Here is a 21940-nt window from a genome sequence, read left to right as displayed (position 1 = left end):
TAAACAATGTTACATTATATTTCTTTTCAGTCTGTCACTAATCACTGTTGCACTTTGTAACACATATTTACAGCGCTGTCACTTTTACGACACTTTCACTCAGCAGCCGCCAAGAGTTCTGAGCAGATCTGTGCTGATATGCTGTCATCATGGATGGGACTCTAGACTCCTCACCCTTCCCAGCGGCCTCTATAAGCCTCAACCTGACAGAGGTGAATGTGCAAGTTATGGGGGCGGGGCCTGGATATAGGAGCGAGGAGGAAGAGTATTAGAAATAAAAGGAATTCATAGAAGGGTTAACAATGATCTCTGCTTATAGGAAAATTCAAGGGAGAGAGAGAAGATAGGAAGTTACAGCACAGTAATAGTGTATACAAAATTCGAGGAACAGAAAGAAAACTGTGACTGATAGCAGAGGACCACTACTCTCACTCAGGTAAGTAAACATGGGGTAAGGGTCAGCAGTATATAATAGTATATGAAAGTATAATGTAAGTAAACATTATGTATGTGTATTCTGCAAATAGTAGATACTGTTCACCTGCTGCATTAGTTATTTTGCAAACTAAAAAATGTGTACACAGATCAGTTACTTTTATTTTTATTTTTTTATAGTAAGCAAAACCACATGTGCAATACACCAGGTGCAGTTACACGGGGATTTGCACGTCTGCAATTCTCTGACCACAATTTAATAAGCAAAAAGAGTTCTCGATTTGCAGTTACTGCTCTGAAAAATAAATGTTTACAGGACTGTAAATGTAGACAGTTAAACACTAACAAGACATATCCCCCGCTCACTGGGGGTTCGAACTTTTGCATATTTCACCTAAAAAAATGGTACTTGCTCTGACCAATTTGTTAGTAAAGTGACATTGATTGATATTGTACTTTCAAGTTCACTGTAGTTGAAGGACCACTGTAGTTCAGCCCTGAACGTAAAGATCTCACAGCTGACAGCATTAAATGCCTTCACGTCCAGGGCCACCTTAACAACATTATGGGCCCCCAGGCAAAGCAGTGCAGCGGGGCCCCTACCTCTATATATGTGTATCATATATATATATATATATATATATATATATATATATATAAAAATATATATATATATAGATATATAGATAGATAGATATAGATATATTTGCAGGATTTTTTTTTTTGCAGGATTATGTATTTTACTTTAGAGCCCTGTCTATGGGGCCCCCTTAACTGTGGGGCCCCCGGGCACCTGCCCATCGTGCCCAATGGAAAAGATGGCCCTGTTCACGTCTTCTGGTTTCCAGACTACAGTTTTAGAGTACAGGGACCTTGTAGGAGAAAGGACTGGGACAAGGGCAGAGTACAAGATCCTGGTGAGAGAGAACTGAGAACTGGGCAGAGTACAAGACTTTGGTGGGAGAGAAGACTTTGAGTTGTGTAGAGTACAAAATCCTGGTAGGAGAGAGACTGCAAGACAGCTTGAAATTAATGTTTTTTATCTGTTTTATTGAGTTACTATAATTATTATTATTATTATTATTATTATTATCGTTTCTTTATAAGGTGCCACAAGGCTTCCACAGAGCCGTACATAGGGGGTTAGAACATACAACAAAAGTACAATAATACATAAGTACACTCAGATAAGAAGAATTGCAATCACTATGTGTTAACATTCTCTGTGTCTCAGTTTACATAATCTATGTTAGGCCTCATAGTGAAGAGTGAAACATTATGGGGACCTCACTGTCAGTAATCACTCTACTGACTTCAAACACAAAACGGACCTCTAGATTGTAAGCTCTCGAGAGCAGGAGCAGGGCCCTCTGTGTTACGTCTGCACCTTCTTCATCAACCTTGAATGTACTTGGCCCTTTTTTGTGCATGGTTAGCTTTATTTATGACTTATTATACTCAGAGAAGGATTAAGGTTGGCGGGGTCCTGCCTCATGGGGCCCCCCGGATTGTGCGCCAATGCGACTGTGCCTTAATAGCCCCGGCAGCACCTGTTTCCGAACATGGCTGTATGCAGAGGCTCCTGAATCCCTTAAGCATTGCAGCGTTATTATGTCGAGGCTTCAACGATTATGAGGTCGGGAGCCTCTGCATACAGCGCGGAGAGAAGATAGAAGCCCTAAGGTAGGTATATCATCAATTGTGCACTATTATTCTGTACGTTTATCAAAGGAGTACTGTTATTCATTACAAACATGAAGGGGGTACAATCATTCATTTATGATCTTCAATGGAGTACTCTTATTCAATATCATCATCAAAAGTTCACTATTAATTATTATGATCATCAAGGGGGCACTATTATTATTACAATAATCAAGGGGGCACTATTATTCATTAGGATCATCAAAGGGACACTATTAATCATTACGATCATCAAGGGAGAACTCTTATTCATTACGATCATCAAGGGGGCACTTTTATTCTTTGCGATCAACAAGGGGCGCTATTTTTCATTACAATCATAAAGGGAGTACTCTTATTCTTTACGATCATCAATGAGATAGTATTATTAGTAATTAAGTGACTCCCCCTGAATGATGTGTGAGGATTTTTACCTTCTCCGCGCTCCTGTTCTGTCTGTCGCTCGGCACTTCAGTGTTCACGGCGGGGCCGGTCACATAACTCCCCGGCGGGGCCGGTCACATAACTCCCCGGCGGGGCCGGTCACATAACTCCCCGGCGGTGATGGTCACATGATTCGGCGGCGGGGAGTTTGAAATTCCTTCCTGCATAAAAGAGAGGCTCTGACGCTAAACCTGTGTCAGAGCAACAGGTTACTTACCTTCTGACTCCACTGAGATCTGTTGGTCCCTGTGATTCTATAGTCTGCTGATACCTTCCTGTGTACTAGACCCGACTTGCCTGCTGTTTAACTCCCCTCGGATCTCCCTTCTGCCGCCCAGTCTTCTGACCTGTGTACCAGACCCGGCTTCCTTTTTGACTATTCTCTTGCTCCATCCCTGTGTAAAGTCGGCCATCTGAATCTAGTACCGGACCCGGCTAGTTTCCTGACCACCCCTTCTGGATCTCTTCTCTGAAGAGGGTCAGCTGCACCGCTCATCTCTCCACTCCAGCATCCCCTAAGGTACTACCTTTGTTTATTTGCTTGGTTGCCTATTCTCCTATCCCTCTCACGTCTAGAGAACGAACCAAGGGCCACGACCTGCAGTCTCCTAGCAGCTAAACCCATCCCACCTTGCGGTGGTTGTAGGAGAACACCAGGGGGCTGTTAGACTCGGAGCATTGGTAGGCCTGTGTAAATCTAGACTGAGAGGACACTATTGAGCATAACATGATGTTGCTATGCTCGTAGTTTTAGGCCATAGTGCCCCCCTGTCTTAATTGCCCAGGGCTCTTCAAACCTTAAATCCATCTTTGATTATATCCATTGTGCGGCACTGTGGGGCTTTGTGGGGTGATGATAATGACGATTATAATAAACCAAAAATTGCTTCAAGATGCATCCTGGGTCTATACAGCATTTAAAGCCAGTATAATATAATAATAGAAAATTGCGTTTCCAATATAAATGATGTCATATTATGACAATAAGGTCAGTACTGTTTTTTTTCTCATTAGACAATATTTTAATCGAAAATGGACGAGGAAATGAAAAAACTATTCGAGTCCATGAAGGACTTGGAGGTTAAAATGGGTCAGGTGGAGGGGATCACATTTCCAGAAAGCACCTGTGAAATCTGGGACCAAATCCATAACTTTCAGGCACGTGAAGACGACATCCTTATTGCTACATATCCTAAAGCTGGTAAGTGGCTCCAATATAGGTGGCATTAACACCTCGTGTGCCAGAGACATCAGCTCCTCTCCCCTATTTTACATAAGCGTACCCATATTTTAGCCTTGCGGAACTTGGTGACTAAACAGTGTAAAATTTAAGGGGAACTCCACCTTCAGGGAAGTCTACTGTCCAGACAAATTTGTTCCATCTTGTAGCCCTTAGATTAGGAGAACTCTTCTATTGCTACAGTGACACACGTTCAGGTTCTGTTTTAAAATCCAAAGGTAAAAAAATAAAATAAATCTATGTGTACACTACAACATGCTGAGGGTGGAGTTCCCCTTTAATACAATATGATGCTGTGACAAGCAATAGATTTTCCCAGCAGTATTTGATATGGATGACACCAGGTGAACTTCCCTAGAACCTGATAGGCTAATCTTTGACCACAGGAATGGGACACAGTAACATAGTAACATAGTAACATAATTGATGAGGTTGAAAAAAGACACCAGTCCATCAAGTTCAACCTATTTTGGATCTCCTGCGATCCTGCACTTATATTTGAAATTAATCCAGAGAAAGCAACCGCCAATCTGTTTCAATTTTGAAAAGACTCAATATTGCAATCCAATTTTTACCCTATCTCCACTACTATCCTTTATTTTAAATTAACGGTCGTATCCCTGGATACACCTTTCCGCTAAAAATTTGTCTAACCCTTTCTTAAACATATCTATTGAATCTGCCATCACAACCTTCCCTGGCAATGAATTCCATATCTTGACTGCCCTTACTGTAAAGAACCCCTTCCTTTGCTGGTTGTGAAATTTCCTCTCCTCTAAACTTAGGGGATGACCACGTGTCCTGTGTATGGTCCTTGGGGTAAAAAGTTCCCATGAAAGCTCTCCATATTGACCCCTAATGTATTTGTACATAGTAATCATATCTCCCCTTAGACGCCTCTTTTCTAAAGTAAACATGCCTAAACTGGCTAACCTTTCCTCATAACTTAATGACTCCATACCCTTTATCAATTTTGTCGCCCTTCTCTGAACCCTTTCTAGTTCCAAATTATCTTTTTATAGAGTGGTGCCCAGAACTGTACTGCATATTCAAGATGAGGTCTTACCAACGATTTATACAGTGGCAAAATTACACTGTCTTCCCTTGCATCTATGCCCCTTTTTATGCATGCCCATACTTTGTTTGCCCTTGCAGCTGCTGCTTGACATTGAGCACTATTGCTAAGTCTACTGTCTACGAGCACTCCCAAATCCTTTTCCATTATAGATTCTCCTAATTTATTTCCATTTAATTTATAGATTGCGTTCTTGTTTTTGATCCCTGAATGCATAACCTTACATTTATCTGTGTTAAACCTCATATTCCATTTGGCCGCCCAATCCTCCAGTTCATTTAAGTCCCTCTGTAGAGTAACTACATCTTGCTCTGATTTTATTACCTTACAGAGTTTAGTGTCATCTGCAAAAATAGAAACTTTACTCTCTAAACCATCACCAAGGTCATTAATAAATATATTAAAAAGGAGTGGTCCCAGCACGGAACCTTGAGGTACTCCACTTAAGACTTTTGACCAATTAGAAATGTTCCATTTATCACAACTCTCTGTTCCATATTCTCTAACCAGTTTTCGATCCAAGTACAAATTTTGATTCCTAGACCCAGTTCCCTTATTTTATAAACCAACCTCTTGTGTGGCACTGTATCAAAGGCCTTTGCAAAATCTAAGTAGACCACATCTACTGTCCTGCCCTGGTCTAAGTTCCCACTAACTTCCTCGTAGAAACTAATTAGATTAGTTTGACATGACCTATCCCTCACAAATCCATGTTGATTCCCACTAATAATTTTATTGCGTACCAAGTAATCCTGAATACTGTCCCTTAAAATACCTTCCAGTAGTTTCCCCACTATTGATGTCAGGCTTACAGGTCTATAATTCTCTGGTTGTGATCTCGTCCCCTTTTTAAACAACGGCACCACATCTGCTATTCGCCAATCCCTTGGTACTGAGCCTGATGAGATTGAATCTCTGAAAATTAAGAATAGCGGTCTAGCTATTTCCGAGTTTAACTCCATAAGGACCCTTGGGTGTATGCCATCTGGACCTGGAGCTTTATTTATCTTAATATTCTTCAGTCGCCTTTGGACTTCTTCCTCTGACAACCAAGTATTAATTAATGGCATGGTTTCATTTCCATTTTTATGTATTACTCCTGCCATTTGTTCCTCTCTGGTAAATACTGAAGAAAAGAACCTGTTTAAAACCTCTGCTTTTTCCTTAGTATCATTTATCAATTCACCCATCTCACTTCTTAGGGGTCCTATATTATCTTTTTTAATCCTTTTGCCGTTTATATACTTAAAAAACTTTTTGGGGTTTGTCTTACTTTCTTTTGCAACGTGCCTTTCATTTTCTAATTTAGCCAATCTAATTTCCTTTTTGCATGTTTTATTACATTCCTTGTACCTATGGAAGGACTCCTCTGACCCTTCAGACTTAAACAATTTAAATGCACGCTTCTTTCTTTGCATTTCTTCCCTTACCTTTTTATTTAGCCACATTGGTTTAGACTTAATTCTTTTACATTTATTTCCCATAGGAATGAACTTATACGTGTATGTTTCCAACAACATTTTAAAGACAGCCCACATTTCTTCCGTATTTTTTCCTTCAAAGGCTTTGTCCCAGTCTATGCTCTTTATAGACTCCTTTAGCATATTAAAATTTGCCTTTTTAAAGTTTAAAGTCCTAGTTGATCCCTTATACTGTTGTTTCTGGAAACTAATTTCAAATGAGACAATATTATGATCACTGTTTCCCAAGTGCTCCTTTACTTGAATATTTGATATTACGTCTACATTGTTTGTTATTACTAGGTCCAGTATAGTCCAGTTCCTAGTTGGTTCCTCTACTAATTGGGACATGTAATGGTCTTTTAGTGTGCTCAGAAACCTATTTCCCCTAGCTGTACCGCAGGTCTCAGTACTCCAATCAATGTCCGGATAATTAAAATCCCCCATAATTAAAATTTGAGCTAGTTGTGTAGCCTTTTCAATTTGCTGTAGAAGTTGGGCTTCCTCAATCGTACTAATATCTGGCGGTTTATAGCATATCCCTATCAGAAACTTCTCTGAACTTTTTCCTCCACTGGATATTTCCACCCACAATGCCTCTATATTATCACCAATATTCTCGTATATAACTTCCTAAATACTTGGTTTTAATTCTGGCTTAATATAAAGACATACTCCTCCTCCCCTTTTATTTACCCTATCCCTCCTGAAGAGAGAATAGCCTTCCAAGTTGACTGCCCAGTCATGTGTATCATCCCACCAGGTCTCAGTAATACCTATAATATCATACTGCTAATTCATTGCTACTAGTTCTAACTCCCCCATTTTACCTGTCAGGCTTCTTGCATTTTCAAGCATACACTTAAGTCTATTGCCTCCCTTAGGTATTTCTTTTTGCTTTAAAAAGGGCCGCTCCTTATCGGCTATGCTTCCCTTTCCCCCCTCTCCACCCCCTTTACTCTTTTTAAATTCCTGAGAACTTAATATCACACAGTAAAACAAGCTGTAATAGTGAGTCAGCACAAAATAAATTCTCTATATAATTCATACTTGCCTACTTTCAGGCCGTGCAGTCTGGAAGAGGGGCGTGACTAGAGAGTGGGAGGGGGCAGGGAGCGGTCAATCGCGTCATTTTGGTGTCCCCCCGCCAAAATTTACAGCGATTTACCGCGAATAAAATTATTTTTGCCAGAGAACTGCAGGATGCGGGAGACTTGTCTGCTCTCCCGGGAGTCCAGGAGACTGACCCGGATTTTGGGAGTCTGCCGGACATTCCAGGAGAGTTGACTAAAATCGCACAGTACAATCAGGGGTCTAATTACAGAGGGTGAAGGGATTGTGGCCAGGAGATGGAATGATACAAAATACTTGTAAATCATGTTTAATTTTAGTTTACATTTCTATAAATTATTTAATAACGTTAGCAAAAATTTCTATGCTGCTTATATCGCCACTGCTACCCCACCTAGTAAAAGGTAGTAGTGCTTGTTAAGTAGAACTATTTTATGAATAATGATAGTTGTGAGGATAATGACATGTAATAATGTAGTGCAGGGAGACAGCTGAGAATGTTTGCAAACTTGTGGTAGATTATATTGTTATACCAATAAGGCCCATAAGGGGGCAGTGGAGGTACTGCAAGGAGTTGAAGGGTTGAACAGGAGGCTAGAGTGGCACCACCGGGCGCCTACAATAATTTTGGGGCACAGAGATGAAATGCTCAGGACCAGGCAGGATGCACAAAAATTGGGCAGTTTTGTGAGGGTTAAGAGAAGCTGAAAAGACCACCATATATGTACATTCTCCATCCCTTTGAAACTATTATAAATATAGCGTCCTGCAACATGAAGTCTTGAATTTCTTGTGGGCGCAACTGACGGTGCAATACTGCGTCAAAGCTGCATTCTGCGAGGTACACCCCAATCCACCCAGTTCCAGTGGGAACAAATATCTACACCCTCCAAGCTGCCACCTTCTGGACATACTAAGCCCTGCACTTATCATACACATGGGAGCAAAAGGGCAGAAATAGATTTAAAGCATCACTTAAAGGGAAGAAATGTAATTTTTCTGCAGATTCCTATCTTTGCATTTTTGTAAATGACCCTTAATATTGTGTAAACAAAGTGGTGGAAAATGTATTTGTTTCATTCAGTATTTAAAACAATATCAAATATTTGCGTTTAGGGTAGTAAAGTTTCAGTGTAATATCACTATGTGTCACTCAGTGCTCAGCGGCACAATGACAATATTAGTCCAGCCACTAAAATATATAAGTACTGTAATAATAATATACTTATACTTGTAACACACTGGATGACATTACTGTGAATTCATATTCCTTGTAACTACTTTTTTCCCCTTACATTATCTTAATATGAACAAATAAAATATTATCAAAAAGCACTATATAATCAGAAGTATAATATAAACAGTTTACTATGGAAAAAAGAAGAGGGAATGGTCGTACCTACCTACTGTACCTACTGTAGGACCATTCCCTCCTCTTTTCCCCAGAGAGGTCTATTTGCACAATTAAGAATCAGACCAATTCGCTAGAAAGACAAAATTCATATAGATTTCTAGGAACTTTTCCTTATCCCGCCTCCATATCCAATTAAAATATGTTCTTAAAAGATGATTTAATCTTAGAACTGGGGGTCATTATAAAGTGGGTGACTCAATTTGATGGAAAAAACTATTTCCAGCTGCTGTAAACATCTTACATATCACATACGTGTTAGAGATGACCCTCGTTATCATGGTCTCTGGTTCTCCACAGAATTGTGTCACAGCAGAAATATATTATAATATGGTTGAGCAGAACACACACAGACAGGGCCTGATTAAGGGTTCTGGCCGCCCTAGGCTAATACGGCCAGAGCCCCCCTCCCCCCCTCCCCTCCTCCGAATATATAGGTGTATAGGAACACTCCTGAATATGAATGTTCAGGTGTATTCTCCAGCATTCAAATTTAGACAGATTGTGCCATTGTCTCTTACCTGTCCTTGCTCTTCTCTCTTGCAACTTTGTTATCCTCTCGCTGGCTTCTGGAAAGTTGGCGTCCTGTTTTGAAAATGCAAAAATGTATTATAATGCAAACCCTGAATGATTAGGCCCTTTAGTTAAAACAAAACACTCCATTATGGCCAGCTAAAAGTACCCCATTGGACAGGCATATGTAAGCAATATCTGAATATTTGTTGCAATCAAATACAAACCTCTACCAGCCCCATCTCACTAAAATTTAGTATTCTAGTGATTGCTGAGACCACCCATGTGACCACCACACAATCATGAGATTCTGCCCCCCAAAGCTGCTCTATTTTTTAAATACCCCCTGCAGCCATTTTCCTTAACCACAACCCCCCCCCCCCCCACAGCCATTTTCCTTAACCCCTGCTGCAGCCATTTTCTTTACCTCCCATCCTGCATCCATCCCTCTTGCAGCTATTCTCCTTACCTCCACTCTGCTAGCTAGCTATCTCCCCCCCCCCCGTCACATCAAAACTCCCCCAGTCACATATATCAGCCCCCCTCCTCTGCCCTCCTTCATACATATCAACCTCTCTCCCTCCCTATAGATTTTCATGGCAGCCCCCCCCCCCTCCCACCCTATAGATTTGTATGACAGTCCCCCTCTCCCTCCCTATACATATGCATGACAGTCCCCCCTCTCCCTCCCTATAGATATGCAGGGTAGTCCCCCCCCCCCCTCCCTATAGATATGCAGGGTAGTTCCCCCCCTCCCTATAGATATGCAGGGTAGTTCCCCCCCTCTCTATAGATATGCAGTGTAGTTACCCCCCCCCCCCTCCCTATAGATATGCAGGGCAGTTCCCCCCCTCCCTATAGATATGCAGGGCAGTTCCCCCCCTCCCTATAGATATGCAGGGCAGTTCCCCCCCTCCCTATAGATATGCAGGGCAGTTCCCCCTTCACTTGCCTGTAGTTGTGCCAGCGTCACTCCTCTTCTCAGATCAGCAGATAGGAAGTGAAGACGTCCTGCTTCCTGTCTGCTGCACAGCAACAGGCAGCCTGGCGATTGGCTGTGTGTTGCTAACCACTAACCACCAATGCTTTTGATCGTCGAGCCCTCCACCCCCCCGCGGCGACCCCCCCCCCCTCCCCCACCCCGAAAAAAAAAAATGAATGAAGAAAAAAAAAATACCCACAGTGCAGCGCCCCCCGGGACCCAGCGCCCCAGGCTGCAGCCTGGTCAGCCTAGTGGTTGATCAGGCCCTGCACACAGATGTGGGAGAATTTATTCAGCAGCCGATTAACCTACTATGAATGCCCTCCCCTCCTTCTCTCCCACTCCCCCCTGCGCTCTCTGCTGTCGACTTTGCTACCCACTTCATCTCCAAGATTGAGTCTATACGTCTTGACATCTCCAGCAGTCCCTTCTTAAGAAAGAATGTTCTCCCCGTGTTTGCGTGGGTTTCCTCCCATACTCCAAAAAAAACATACTGGTAGGTTAATTGGCTGCTATCAAATTAACCCTAGTCTGTCTGTGTTTGTGTATGTTAGGGAATTTAGACTGTAAGCTCCAATGGGGCAGGGACTGATGTGAGTGAGTTCTCTGTACAGCGCTGCAGAATCAGTGACGCTATATAAATAAATGGTGAAGATGATGATGATGATAATAATAATAATAATAATAATAATAAATAATGAATGCTTGTTGGAGTGTGGGAGAAGACCCAGACAAACACGGGGAGAACATACAAACTCCACATAGATAGGGCCTTGGTCGGGAATTGAATTCATGATCCCAGCTCTGTGAGGCAGCAATGTTAACTACTGTGCGACCATGCTACCCCTGACTGCTGCCTGCATGACACATGAAGGTTCATCGTATTAAATTTATTGCATGCATTACAATAAAAACGAGGGGGGCAGAAAGTTCAGACTGCAGATGAGGTCATCTGGTTCTTCTTACAGGTACCACGTGGGTGCAGGAGATCGTGGACCTGATGCTTCTAGAGGGGGATGTGGAGAAGAGCATGAGAGCCCCCTGCTTTGTCAAGGTGCCGTTTATAGAATTTAATCTAAAACCCATGAAATCAGGTAACAGATATATACATTCTACATATATTATATACAGCTCAGCAACTGCTTATGTGACTGTCTTGGTCAATTAAAGTTGTTTTCCATTTTCAGATAACTTAATTTTGTATCACAGGGCAACAACATGAAATATCTCTGGTGATAAAATTACATTGTATAAATGTACAGAAAAACGCAGGAAAGCAAAATAAATATATTTAGTCACCAGGGGGTATGTACAAGTCAACATATCAAAGGCATCTGAAGGTGAAATCACAACTACAGAATTGTTTATCCCCCAAACATGAGAATACCCCATTGGTCGGTGTACTGTTCTTACATCACCAACTGGATGTCACACAGCGTATCAATACCTTATATGGGATGAGCCACTGATCAACTGTCCAATAGGAAGCAGCAATAAGCACATACACACAGAGGCTTAGGTATATAACATCCACAGACCTGCACTGTACCACAGGTGAGGGCACAGAGTACAGGCACACGCCGACACCTACCATAGGCGCATAGTTCTCAGCCTATTCTTACACACGTGTTACATTTTGGATCTGTAATCCCATGTGTGGCAGTTTCCAAACCACATACAAAACCGCTGCTTATTAAATGTCTCCTGTAACGTTAGTCTTCATTGAGGCCTATTGGATGTAATGTAGATCATTATGTAATCTTATAGGAGTCCCAGCATAATAATGTGACCTTATAATATATGTTCTGCATTAAGGCCCAGTGTGTGTTGTTAATTTATGACATGAACACCAGTGTAAAGCAATAGAGGATTTGGGTGATGTGTTTACAAAATAATGTTATCCATGGGAATCACAAGATCAGTAGTGTAATAAATGCTTCACTTTGCCCATCGTTGTTCTAGAGCTAAATGATTGTTAAAGAACTGCATTTTCTAGGCTCTGATTGCTGGACAGAGATCCCAGTGTTGCCCAGTCCAGGCACTTTAGGACAAAATAAAAATGACACCTTCCCTTACACCAGACTTGTAGTTCCCGTTGTCCATGACCTCGGCCGCTGCAGCAGGATTATGTGGGTCCTAATTTTTGTCGCACAGAAAAAGAAGCAAGTGGATGTGAATTTTAATTACAATGAAAGTAAAAAAAAAACAAGTTTGGCATTAATTTCTTAGTCCTTTCATATATTTAAGGAGTGGATCTCGCCAATGCTATGGAGTCTCCTCGTCTCCTAAAAACTCATTTGCCGATACAGCTGCTGCCACCATCTTTCTTGGACAAGAATGTGAAGGTGAGTGAGAGACGGTGAGAAAATAAATATTGTGCCCTAAATTACGCCTCTAATTTTTAAGATGCAAACAATTGTATTCATTAAATACTACTTCCACCTATACTACTCACACTGGTACACGTACACTTACACCTGCCCTACTCCCACCTATACTACTCACACTGGTACACGTACACTTACACCTGCCCTACTCCCACCTATACTACTCACACTGGTACACGTACACTTACACCTGCCCTACTCCCACCTATACTACTCACACTGGTACATGCACACTTACACCTACCCTACTCCCACCTATACTACTCACACTGGTACATGCACACTTACACCTACCCTACTCCCACCTATACTACTCACACTGGTACATGCACACTTACACCTACCCTACTCCCACCTATACTACTCACACTGGTACATGCACACTTACACCTACCCTACTCCCACCTATACTACTCACACTGGTACATGCACACTTACACCTGCCCTACTCCCACCTATACTACTCACACTGGTACATGCACACTTACACCTACCCTACTCCCACCTATACTACTCACACTGGTACATGCACACTTACACCTACCCTACTCCCACCTATACTACTCACACTGGTACATGCACACTTACACCTACCCTACTCCCACCTATACTACTCACACTGGTACACGTACACTTACACCTACCCTACTCCCACCTATACTACTCACACTGGTTCACGTACACTTACACCTGCCCTACTCCCACCTATACTAATCACACTGGTACACGTACACTTACACCTGCCCTACTCCCACCTATACTACTCACACTGGTACATGTACACTTACACCTACCCTACTCCCACCTATACTACTCACACTGGTACACGTACACTTACACCTGCCCTACTCCCACCTATACTACTCACACTGGTACACGTACACTTACACCTACCCTACTCCCACCTATACTACTCACACTGGTTCACGTACACTTACACCTGCCCTACTCCCACCTATACTACTCACACTGGTACACGTACACTTACACCTGCCCTACTCCCACCTATACTACTCACACTGGTTCACGTACACTTACACCTGCCCTACTCCCACCTATACTACTCACACTGGTACATGTACACTTACACCTACCCTACTCCCACCTATACTACTCACACTGGTACATGCACACTTACACCTGCCCTACTCCCACATATACTACTCACACTGGTACACGTACACTTACACCTGCCCTACTCCCACCTATACTACTCACACTGGTACACGTACACTTACACCTGCCCTACTCCCACCTATACTACTCACACTGGTACACGTACACTTACACCTACCCTACTCCCACCTATACTACTCACACTGGTTCACGTACACTTACACCTGCCCTACTCCCACCTATACTACTCACACTGGTACACGTACACTTACACCTGCCCTACTCCCACCTATACTACTCACACTGGTTCACGTACACTTACACCTGCCCTACTCCCACCTATACTACTCACACTGGTTCACGTACACTTACACCTGCCCTACTCCCACCTATACTACTCACACTGGTTCACGTACACTTACACCTGCCCTACTCCCACCTATACTACTCACACTGGTACACGTACACTTACACCTACCCTACTCCCACCTATACTACTCACACTGGTACACGTACACTTACACCTGCCCTACTCCCACCTATACTACTCACACTGGTTCACGTACACTTACACCTGCCCTACTCCCACCTATACTACTCACACTGGTTCACGTACACTTACACCTGCCCTACTCCCACCTATACTACTCACACTGGTTCACGTACACTTACACCTGCCCTACTCCCACCTATACTACTCACACTGGTACACGTACACTTACACCTGCCCTACTCCCACCTATACTACTCATTCATACACACTCCCTGTTCAAACCTCCACACTAAGCCACACTCACTCCTCTTGTTTCAGCTGTGACTCTTCCAAATAGAATGTAAGCTCTCTCATGAGCAGGGCCCTCCTTACCCTTTGCTTCATGTATGCATTTATTTTAGAAAACAGGAGTGCTTAATATGCTCCAACCACGTATATATTCCTATAGAATGATATATCCCTATGTCGCATCACCTGTATGAGATAGCCAATCTCCATACATAGAACAAATACAACAAAAACACAGGGTGCGTTCAGATGGGATAATAATTATTAATTTATTCAAATTTAAAAATCCCTGATCTCACATATGTCATATAAAACTATGAACAAAATACATAGAGAAGCATATATGACACTATATAAACTTGTAATTAATAACAATGCGGTGTCTGGCCAGTACACCATAAAAACACTGGATAGAAGTGCACAATAACAAGCTTGTGTGTACAGGTGGTATTTAGCAAGATTGATCTCACCCGTCTGTAGGATCTTTCTGTAATAAGGAGATGAAATAATTATTTCTTAATCCATTAGAAGGAATAGTATAGTATATTGTTGTCCTGATAGTAATAATGATAGACAATACGTCCAGGATGACATCAATGATCGATCTCCTTGGAGATACTCACAGACCTCCAAAGCGCTGAGGTATGATTATTCCGCTATAGATTTCACAATCAAAGGTGAAGTGATGTGTTCAGTTCCGGCTAATGAATAGACAAATCTAAATCCACAACGGTGTGACCGGACACAGAGATAACTTTCAGCTTGGAAGGTTGACGTGCCGAGATGCTAGCGTCTCTCGGATCAGCTGACTGATTAATTATAAGCAGCTCCACATACCCATTCGGGAAAGTATTGTTATTAATTACAAGTTTATATAGTGTCATATATGCTTCTCTATGTATTTTGTTCATAGTTTTATATTACATATGTGAGATCAGGGATTTTTAAATTTGAATAAATTAATAATTATTATCCCATCTGGATGCATATATTTTTATCTACATTGTATGTCCCTGTTTTAGATATGTCCTCAAACCTTGTACAATTGCCAAGCACTAAGTAGAAGTTCACCTGGTCAGATAAGGAAAATCATTTCTCAGCTATTTATTATTTATTATTTGTTTAGGGATGGCAAATAAACTTTAGTAGAATAGGTTTTAGGTTGTTTTCTTGAGCTTTGGTAGATCTGTTTGTCATACTTCTAAAGGTTAGGGGGAAATGTATGAGTAAAATCAGTGACAGCCTCTATCATTCTGAATGACAATAGATGGACAATAAACAAGTATTCTGAATTGGGGCATTCTGTTGTCCAATATCAATCATAAAATAAAAGATAAACTGTTATTTATTTCTTTATTAAAACTATATTTGAACCACCTATACTCCTCAACAGAGAAATATTTAAAAAGGTGAATTTGTGTTGCAAGTGGTCAAGTGTGATGTCATGATGGTGTTGATTGTATGTTTGAAGTATGTGGAAAAGGTTTGTGAGTGTGGAAGTCCAGACAAGGCAGAGAAGGGAAGGGAAGGGGGTAAAGAAGGGTTGGGGGTTAGAAGATTGGGTGGATATTAGAGAAGTGACTGGTAGGTAGAAGTGTCTGGGGTTAGAAGACTGGGTGGATATTAGAGAAGTGAGTGGTAGGTGGAAGTGTCCGGGGATAGAAGTTTGGGTGGATATTAGAGAAGTCATTGGTAGGTGGAAGTGTCGGTGGTTAGAAGACCGCATAGATATTAGAGAAGTGACTGGTAGGTGGAAGTCTCTGTGGTTAGAAGACTGGGTGGATATAAGAGAAGTGAGTGGTAGGTGGAAGTGTCTGGGGTTAGAAGACTGGAAGGATATTAGAGAAGTGAGTGGTAGGTGGAAGTGTCTGGGTTTAGAAGACTGGATGGATATTAGAGAAGTGAGTGGTAGGTGGAAGTGTCTGGGGTTAGAAGACTAGATGGATATTAGAGAAGTGAGTGGTAGGTGGAAGTGTCTGGGGTTAGAAGACTGGATGGATATTAGAGAAGTGAGTGGTAGGTGGAAGTCTCCAGGGATAGAAGTTCGGGTGGATATTAGAGAAGTGATTGGTAGGTGGAAGTGTCGGGGGTTAGAAGACCGGATAGATATTAGAGAAGTGACTGGTAGGTGGAAGTCTCTGGGGTTAGAAGACTGGGTGGATATTAGAGAAGTGAGTGGTAGGTGGAAGTGTCTGGGGTTAGATGATTGGGTGGATATTAGAGAAGTGAGTGGTAGCTGGAAGTGTCTGGGGTTAGAAGACTGGATGGATATTAGAGAAGTGAGTGGTAGGTGGAAGTGTCCGGGGATAGAAGTTTGGGTGGATATTAGAGAAGTCATTGGTAGGTGGAAGTGTCGGTGGTTAGAAGACCGCATAGATATTAGAGAAGTGACTGGTAGGTGGAAGTCTCTGTGGTTAGAAGACTGGGTGGATATAAGAGAAGTGAGTGGTAGGTGGAAGTGTCTGGGGTTAGAAGACTGGAAGGATATTAGAGAAGTGAGTGGTAGGTGGAAGTGTCTGGGTTTAGAAGACTGGATGGATATTAGAGAAGTGAGTGGTAGGTGGAAGTGTCTGGGGTTAGAAGACTAGATGGATATTAGAGAAGTGAGTGGTAGGTGGAAGTGTCTGGGGTTAGAAGACTGGATGGATATTAGAGAAGTGAGTGGTAGGTGGAAGTCTCCAGGGATAGAAGTTCGGGTGGATATTAGAGAAGTGATTGGTAGGTGGAAGTGTCGGGGGTTAGAAGACCGGATAGATATTAGAGAAGTGACTGGTAGGTGGAAGTCTCTGGGGTTAGAAGACTGGGTGGATATTAGAGAAGTGAGTGGTAGGTGGAAGTGTCTGGGGTTAGATGATTGGGTGGATATTAGAGAAGTGAGTGGTAGCTGGAAGTGTCTGGGGTTAGAAGACTGGATGGATATTAGAGAAGTGAGGGGAAGGTGGAAGTGTCTGGGGTTAGAAGACTGGATGGATACTAGAGAAGTGAGTGGTAGCTGGAAGTGTCTGGGGTTAGAAGACTGGATGGATATTAGAGAAGTGAGGGGAAGGTGGAAGTGTCTGGGGTTAGAAGACCGGATAGATATTAGAGAAGTGAGGGGACGGTGGAAGTGTCTGGGGTTAGAAGACTGGAGGGATATTAGAGAAGTGAGTGGTAGCTGGAAGTGTCTGGGGTTAGAAGACTGGATGGATATGAGAGAAGTGAGGGGAAGGTGGAAGTGTCTGGGGTTAGAAGACTGGATAGATATTAGAGAAGTGAGTGGTAGGTGGCAGTGTCTGGGGTTAGAAGCCTGGATGGATATTAGAGAAGTGAGTGGTAGGTGGAAGTGTCCGGGGATAGAAGTTCGGGTGGATATTAGAGAAGTCATTGGTAGGTGGAAGTGTCGTGGTTAGAAGACCGGATAGATATTAGAGAAGTGACTGGTAGGTGGAAGTCTCTGGGGTTAGAAGACTGGGTGGATATTAGAGAAGTGAGTGGTAGGTGGAAGTGTCTGGGGTTAGAAGATTGGGTGGATATTAGAGAAGTGAGCGGTAGGTGGAAGTCTCTGGGGTTAGAAGACTGGGTGAATATTAGAGAAGTGAGTAGTAGGTGGAAGTGTCCGGGGGTACAAAACTGGGTGGATATTAGTGAAGTGACTGGTAGGTGGAAGTGCTGGGGGTTAGAGGACTGTGTGGATATTCCACAAGTGAATTAGATGTATCATGTTTATATGTACTTCTCCTCTCTCTTGCAGGTTGTATATGTTGCTAGGAATGCCAAGGATTGCATGGTTTCATACTTTTACTTCCAGAGGATGAATAAGGCCCTGCCAGACCCTGGGACTTGGGATGAATACTTCTCAAAGTTCTTGGCTGGAGATGGTGAGCTAAAGGGACGAATACAACTTGTAATGACTAAGCATACTGTAGGATGCAATTTTCGCCTTCTTTGTTAGCTTCAAATACATCCAAATCTACATAAGGCCCATAGTTAACAGTAAATTGCGAAGCTGTCCTTTCAAAATCAAAAGGGGCTTTAATGTCCTGACTTCTCTAAGATCTTCTACAGCAATGGCAGAATAAGTTTGTATTCGGGGGAGGTTATCAAAAAAGGATCTCACTGCCTAGCTTCCAGGCAGCTGACCTGTATATAATCAAAATCAAAAATCAAAAATCTTTTAGTTCACCTTTTCACCTATAATAGATCCCGATGAATCCAAATATTTATTTCTTCAGTTCTCTGGGATGAAACCTAATCCTGTGTGTTTAAGCACAGACTAGTGGAACTCTTCTCAAAATAAGTAACCGCATCTTCCGTGGGGGACTTACAATTGTTAAACAAAAATGTATTTCTTTCAGTGTCCTGGGGAGGTTGGTTTGACCATGTCATCGGCTGGTGGAAAGCAAAAGATAAGCATCAAATTCTCTACATGTTTTATGAGGATTTGATCAAGGTGAGAAAGATTAATGTGGCATGGAGTACATATTTATATACAGCTAGTTCAGGTTTTTCTATTTTTATTGAAACTCTCTTATTGACAGGACCCAATACATGAGTACAGAAAACTATTGAAGTTCCTAGGAAAGGACCTGACAGATGAGGTTGTTGAGAAGATTCATCATCACACATCATTCCAGGCCATGAAGGAAAACCCGATGACCAACTACAGTGTTGTACCAGCAGCTATATTAGATCAGTCCATCTCACCCTTCATGAGGAAAGGTATACTGTTTCGACTAAGCAATGACCATTTAGAGTCAATATGGTGGTAATTATTTATTTCATGTTTGTGAATTCTTATTTCAGGAAAAGTTGGAGATTGGAAAAATCATTTTTTGGTGGCCCAGAATATTGTGTTTGATGAGGAATACAAGAAGAGAATGGAGGGGAGTGGACTGAGCTTCCGCACCCAGTTATGAGACTAAAGCCGGCTGCCCGCACAATTTCACCAGCTATCCCATAGTTGTACCATGTGTGGGCTTAGCTCCCTCAGTTGGATTTGATCAGGTATGATGGAGCACCAGTAACAAATAAATAATGACCCCCATCTTTACATGTGGGGAGTAACCCATTGATCAGGAAGTGCAGTGGCCCGTGACTATGTTTCTAATCCAGTAGGTCATTGAGGCATCTGAACACATCGATCACTTCAGTTTGGCTACAGATCTTTGTTCCAAACTACCATATCAGAACATGTTTAAGGAGCATAAAAGTCAGGAGATTCATATTTCATAATTAATTTTTTTCTATTAGAAATTCATCAACTTTCAAAATCCTACAATTACAGTTACAAATCTCAAAGACTATAGTAGATTATTTCCACATTAACAAGACAGCATTCAAAATACAATTCTAAAATGTGAAACTATTAGTTATGTTTCTCACAGCAAAAGGTAAAGAAATATCTAATAGAGAACCTGATGGGCCAGCTCCACTCAGTAGAATTCTCCCTAGAATTCTCCTACAAAGTCAATTCCTCAGAATCTAGTAAAATATTATTACTATTAGGGGACAATTCAATAACATATAGGTCACAAAAGCCTTTAAACGTTACAGGATGAGATGGATTCTCTTTGTCTTACTTAGCCCATGACAATTGACATTATCTATCACATTAATGCATGTAAAAGTCAAATTTTAGCTTTTGCCATCGATGCTAAGAAGGCCTTTGGAAAGGTCCTTCTCACATTTTATGATACACACCTTACTAGAATTTGGATGTAAAGGCAATTTCAAGATATCAAGACCCTTTATCATAATCCCTCTACAGCAGTATTCACTAATGGCATTACATCCTGGTCTTTCAGACTCATCATCAGAACTAGACAAGGTTGCCCACTCACCTCCCTGATATTTGACCTTACCATTGAGAACTTGGCATTAAAAATTAGTGTTGATCCAAATATTTTCTGAATACAATTTAAGAATCAGCAATGCAAAATACCCCTTTTTGCAGACAAGACCTATTGATCCTCACTATACCCTTTACCTTTCTCCCTAACCTCTGCATAGAATTGTCTGACTTTGGATCCCTCAATGGCTATAAAGTTAATAACCACAAGTCAGAGTCTTTCTTCTCCACATCTCAGACTATACGAAAAATAATTCTGAAGCTTAACTTCAACTTCCAATGGAAGCTGGACTCTATTAACTCTCTGGATGTTTCCATAGCCAAGTCTTATGAAACAACTTTGTCCTCCGCTATCTAACAAAATCAATCAGGATCTAACAACCAGCGAGAATTATTATATTCTGGATAGAGATAAAATAAACATCCTGTTCCGCTTTGTCTGCATCTTTCAAACCCTGTCAATTAGGGTGCCAAGTTAGACAATTTTTAACCTCCTGAATACCTACAATACATGCAGAAGGAGCAGTAAAATGCCAAAACTGAGAAGAGCAATACTGACCAGGGTTACTGTCTCAGAGGGCCTGGGTATTCCTTTGTTTGAAAGATACTAGGCACCTCTCTGACAACTCCCTCCTGGACCCTCTCCAATCCGGCTTCCGCCCCCTCCACTACTGAAGCCGCCCTGGCCAAAGTTACTAACGACCTTCCCTCGGCTAAATCTAAGGGTCACTTCTCCCTGCTCATCTTTTTCGACCTCTCCGCAGCCTTCGGCACCATTGATTACCAGCTCCTGTTGCTCACCCTTTCTTCTCTCTGCCTCTCTGGTTCTCCTCTTACCCCACCAACAGCTCCGTCTCTGTCTCGATTTCTGGTTCCTCCTCCCCCTTCCACCCTCCCTGTAGGAGTTCCTCAGAGCTCAGTTCTTGGACCTCTACTCTTTCCGCTGTACACTACCTCCCTGGGTGATCTCATCACCTCTTTCGTTCTCAAATATCATGTCTACACCGATGACATTCAACTATACAACTTTTCTCCTGAACCCCCCACCCTTCTCTCGTGTATCTGGCTATCCACAATCTCCTCTTGGATGTCTAAACGCTTTCTCAAAATTAACATTGCTAAAACTGAGCTCATTGTCTTTCCTCCTTCCAGATTCTCATCCCATCTTGATCTCTCTATCTCTGTTAACAACGCCACCATCTCTTCCGCTTCCCAACTCCACTGCCTGGGTGTCAACCATGACTCTTCCCTCTCCTTTGCCCCCACACATTCAATCTCTAGCCCAATCCTGTCGCTTCCATCTCTGCAACATCGCCCGCATCCGGCCCTTCCTTTCTCAGGATGCCATGAAAACCATCATCCATGCTCTCACTAATTCCCGTCTTGATTATTGCATCTTTCTCCTCACCGGCCTCCCCCCTCTCCCACCTCGACCGATCAGGTCTATACTCAATGCGACTGCAAGACTCATCTTCCTCTCCTGCCGCTTCTCTTCTGCCTCCCCTCTCTGCTTTG

At 42.2% G+C, this 21940-nt stretch overlaps 2 protein-coding genes across 2 annotated transcripts in view; both read left to right on the top strand.

Annotated features, from left to right (window-relative positions):
- The first annotated feature begins 357 nt into the window (after positions 1-357).
- LOC142097288 (sulfotransferase 1C2-like) overlaps positions 358-21940 on the top strand; it is a 40257-nt gene continuing 18674 nt past the window's right edge. Inside the window, exon 1 of the mRNA XM_075178995.1 lies at positions 358-436. The gene's annotated coding sequence lies outside the window, so the exon portion shown is untranslated. The remainder of the gene's footprint in view (positions 437-21940) is intronic.
- On the top strand, positions 372-20442 carry LOC142097290 (sulfotransferase 1C4-like). Its single transcript, XM_075179002.1, has 8 exons — positions 372-436; positions 3577-3763; positions 11283-11408; positions 12562-12659; positions 18329-18455; positions 18933-19027; positions 19116-19296; positions 19381-20442. The coding sequence occupies exons 2-8, from the start codon at positions 3595-3597 to the stop codon at positions 19491-19493; spliced, it is 909 nt and encodes a 302-aa protein (XP_075035103.1). The 5' UTR covers positions 372-436; positions 3577-3594; the 3' UTR covers positions 19494-20442.

This window comes from Mixophyes fleayi, chromosome 7, assembly GCF_038048845.1.
Source record: "Mixophyes fleayi isolate aMixFle1 chromosome 7, aMixFle1.hap1, whole genome shotgun sequence".
Taxonomy (NCBI): Eukaryota; Metazoa; Chordata; class Amphibia; order Anura; family Limnodynastidae; genus Mixophyes; species Mixophyes fleayi.
The sequence above is the reverse complement of the archived record's forward strand: the minus strand, read 5'-3'. Positions and strand labels throughout refer to the sequence as shown.

What these genes read in the sequence shown, in the direction of transcription:
- LOC142097290 (XM_075179002.1), top strand. Translation starts at nt 3,595, where the DNA reads ATGGACGAGGAAATGAAAAAACTATTCGAGTCCATGAAGGACTTGGAG. An exon ending in TGCTACATATCCTAAAGCTG is followed by an intron (nt 3,764 to 11,282) that starts GTAAGTGGCTCC and finishes TTCTTCTTACAG; the next exon opens with GTACCACGTGGGTGCAGGAG. An exon ending in CTCACCCTTCATGAGGAAAG is followed by an intron (nt 19,297 to 19,380) that starts GTATACTGTTTC and finishes TTCTTATTTCAG; the next exon opens with GAAAAGTTGGAGATTGGAAA.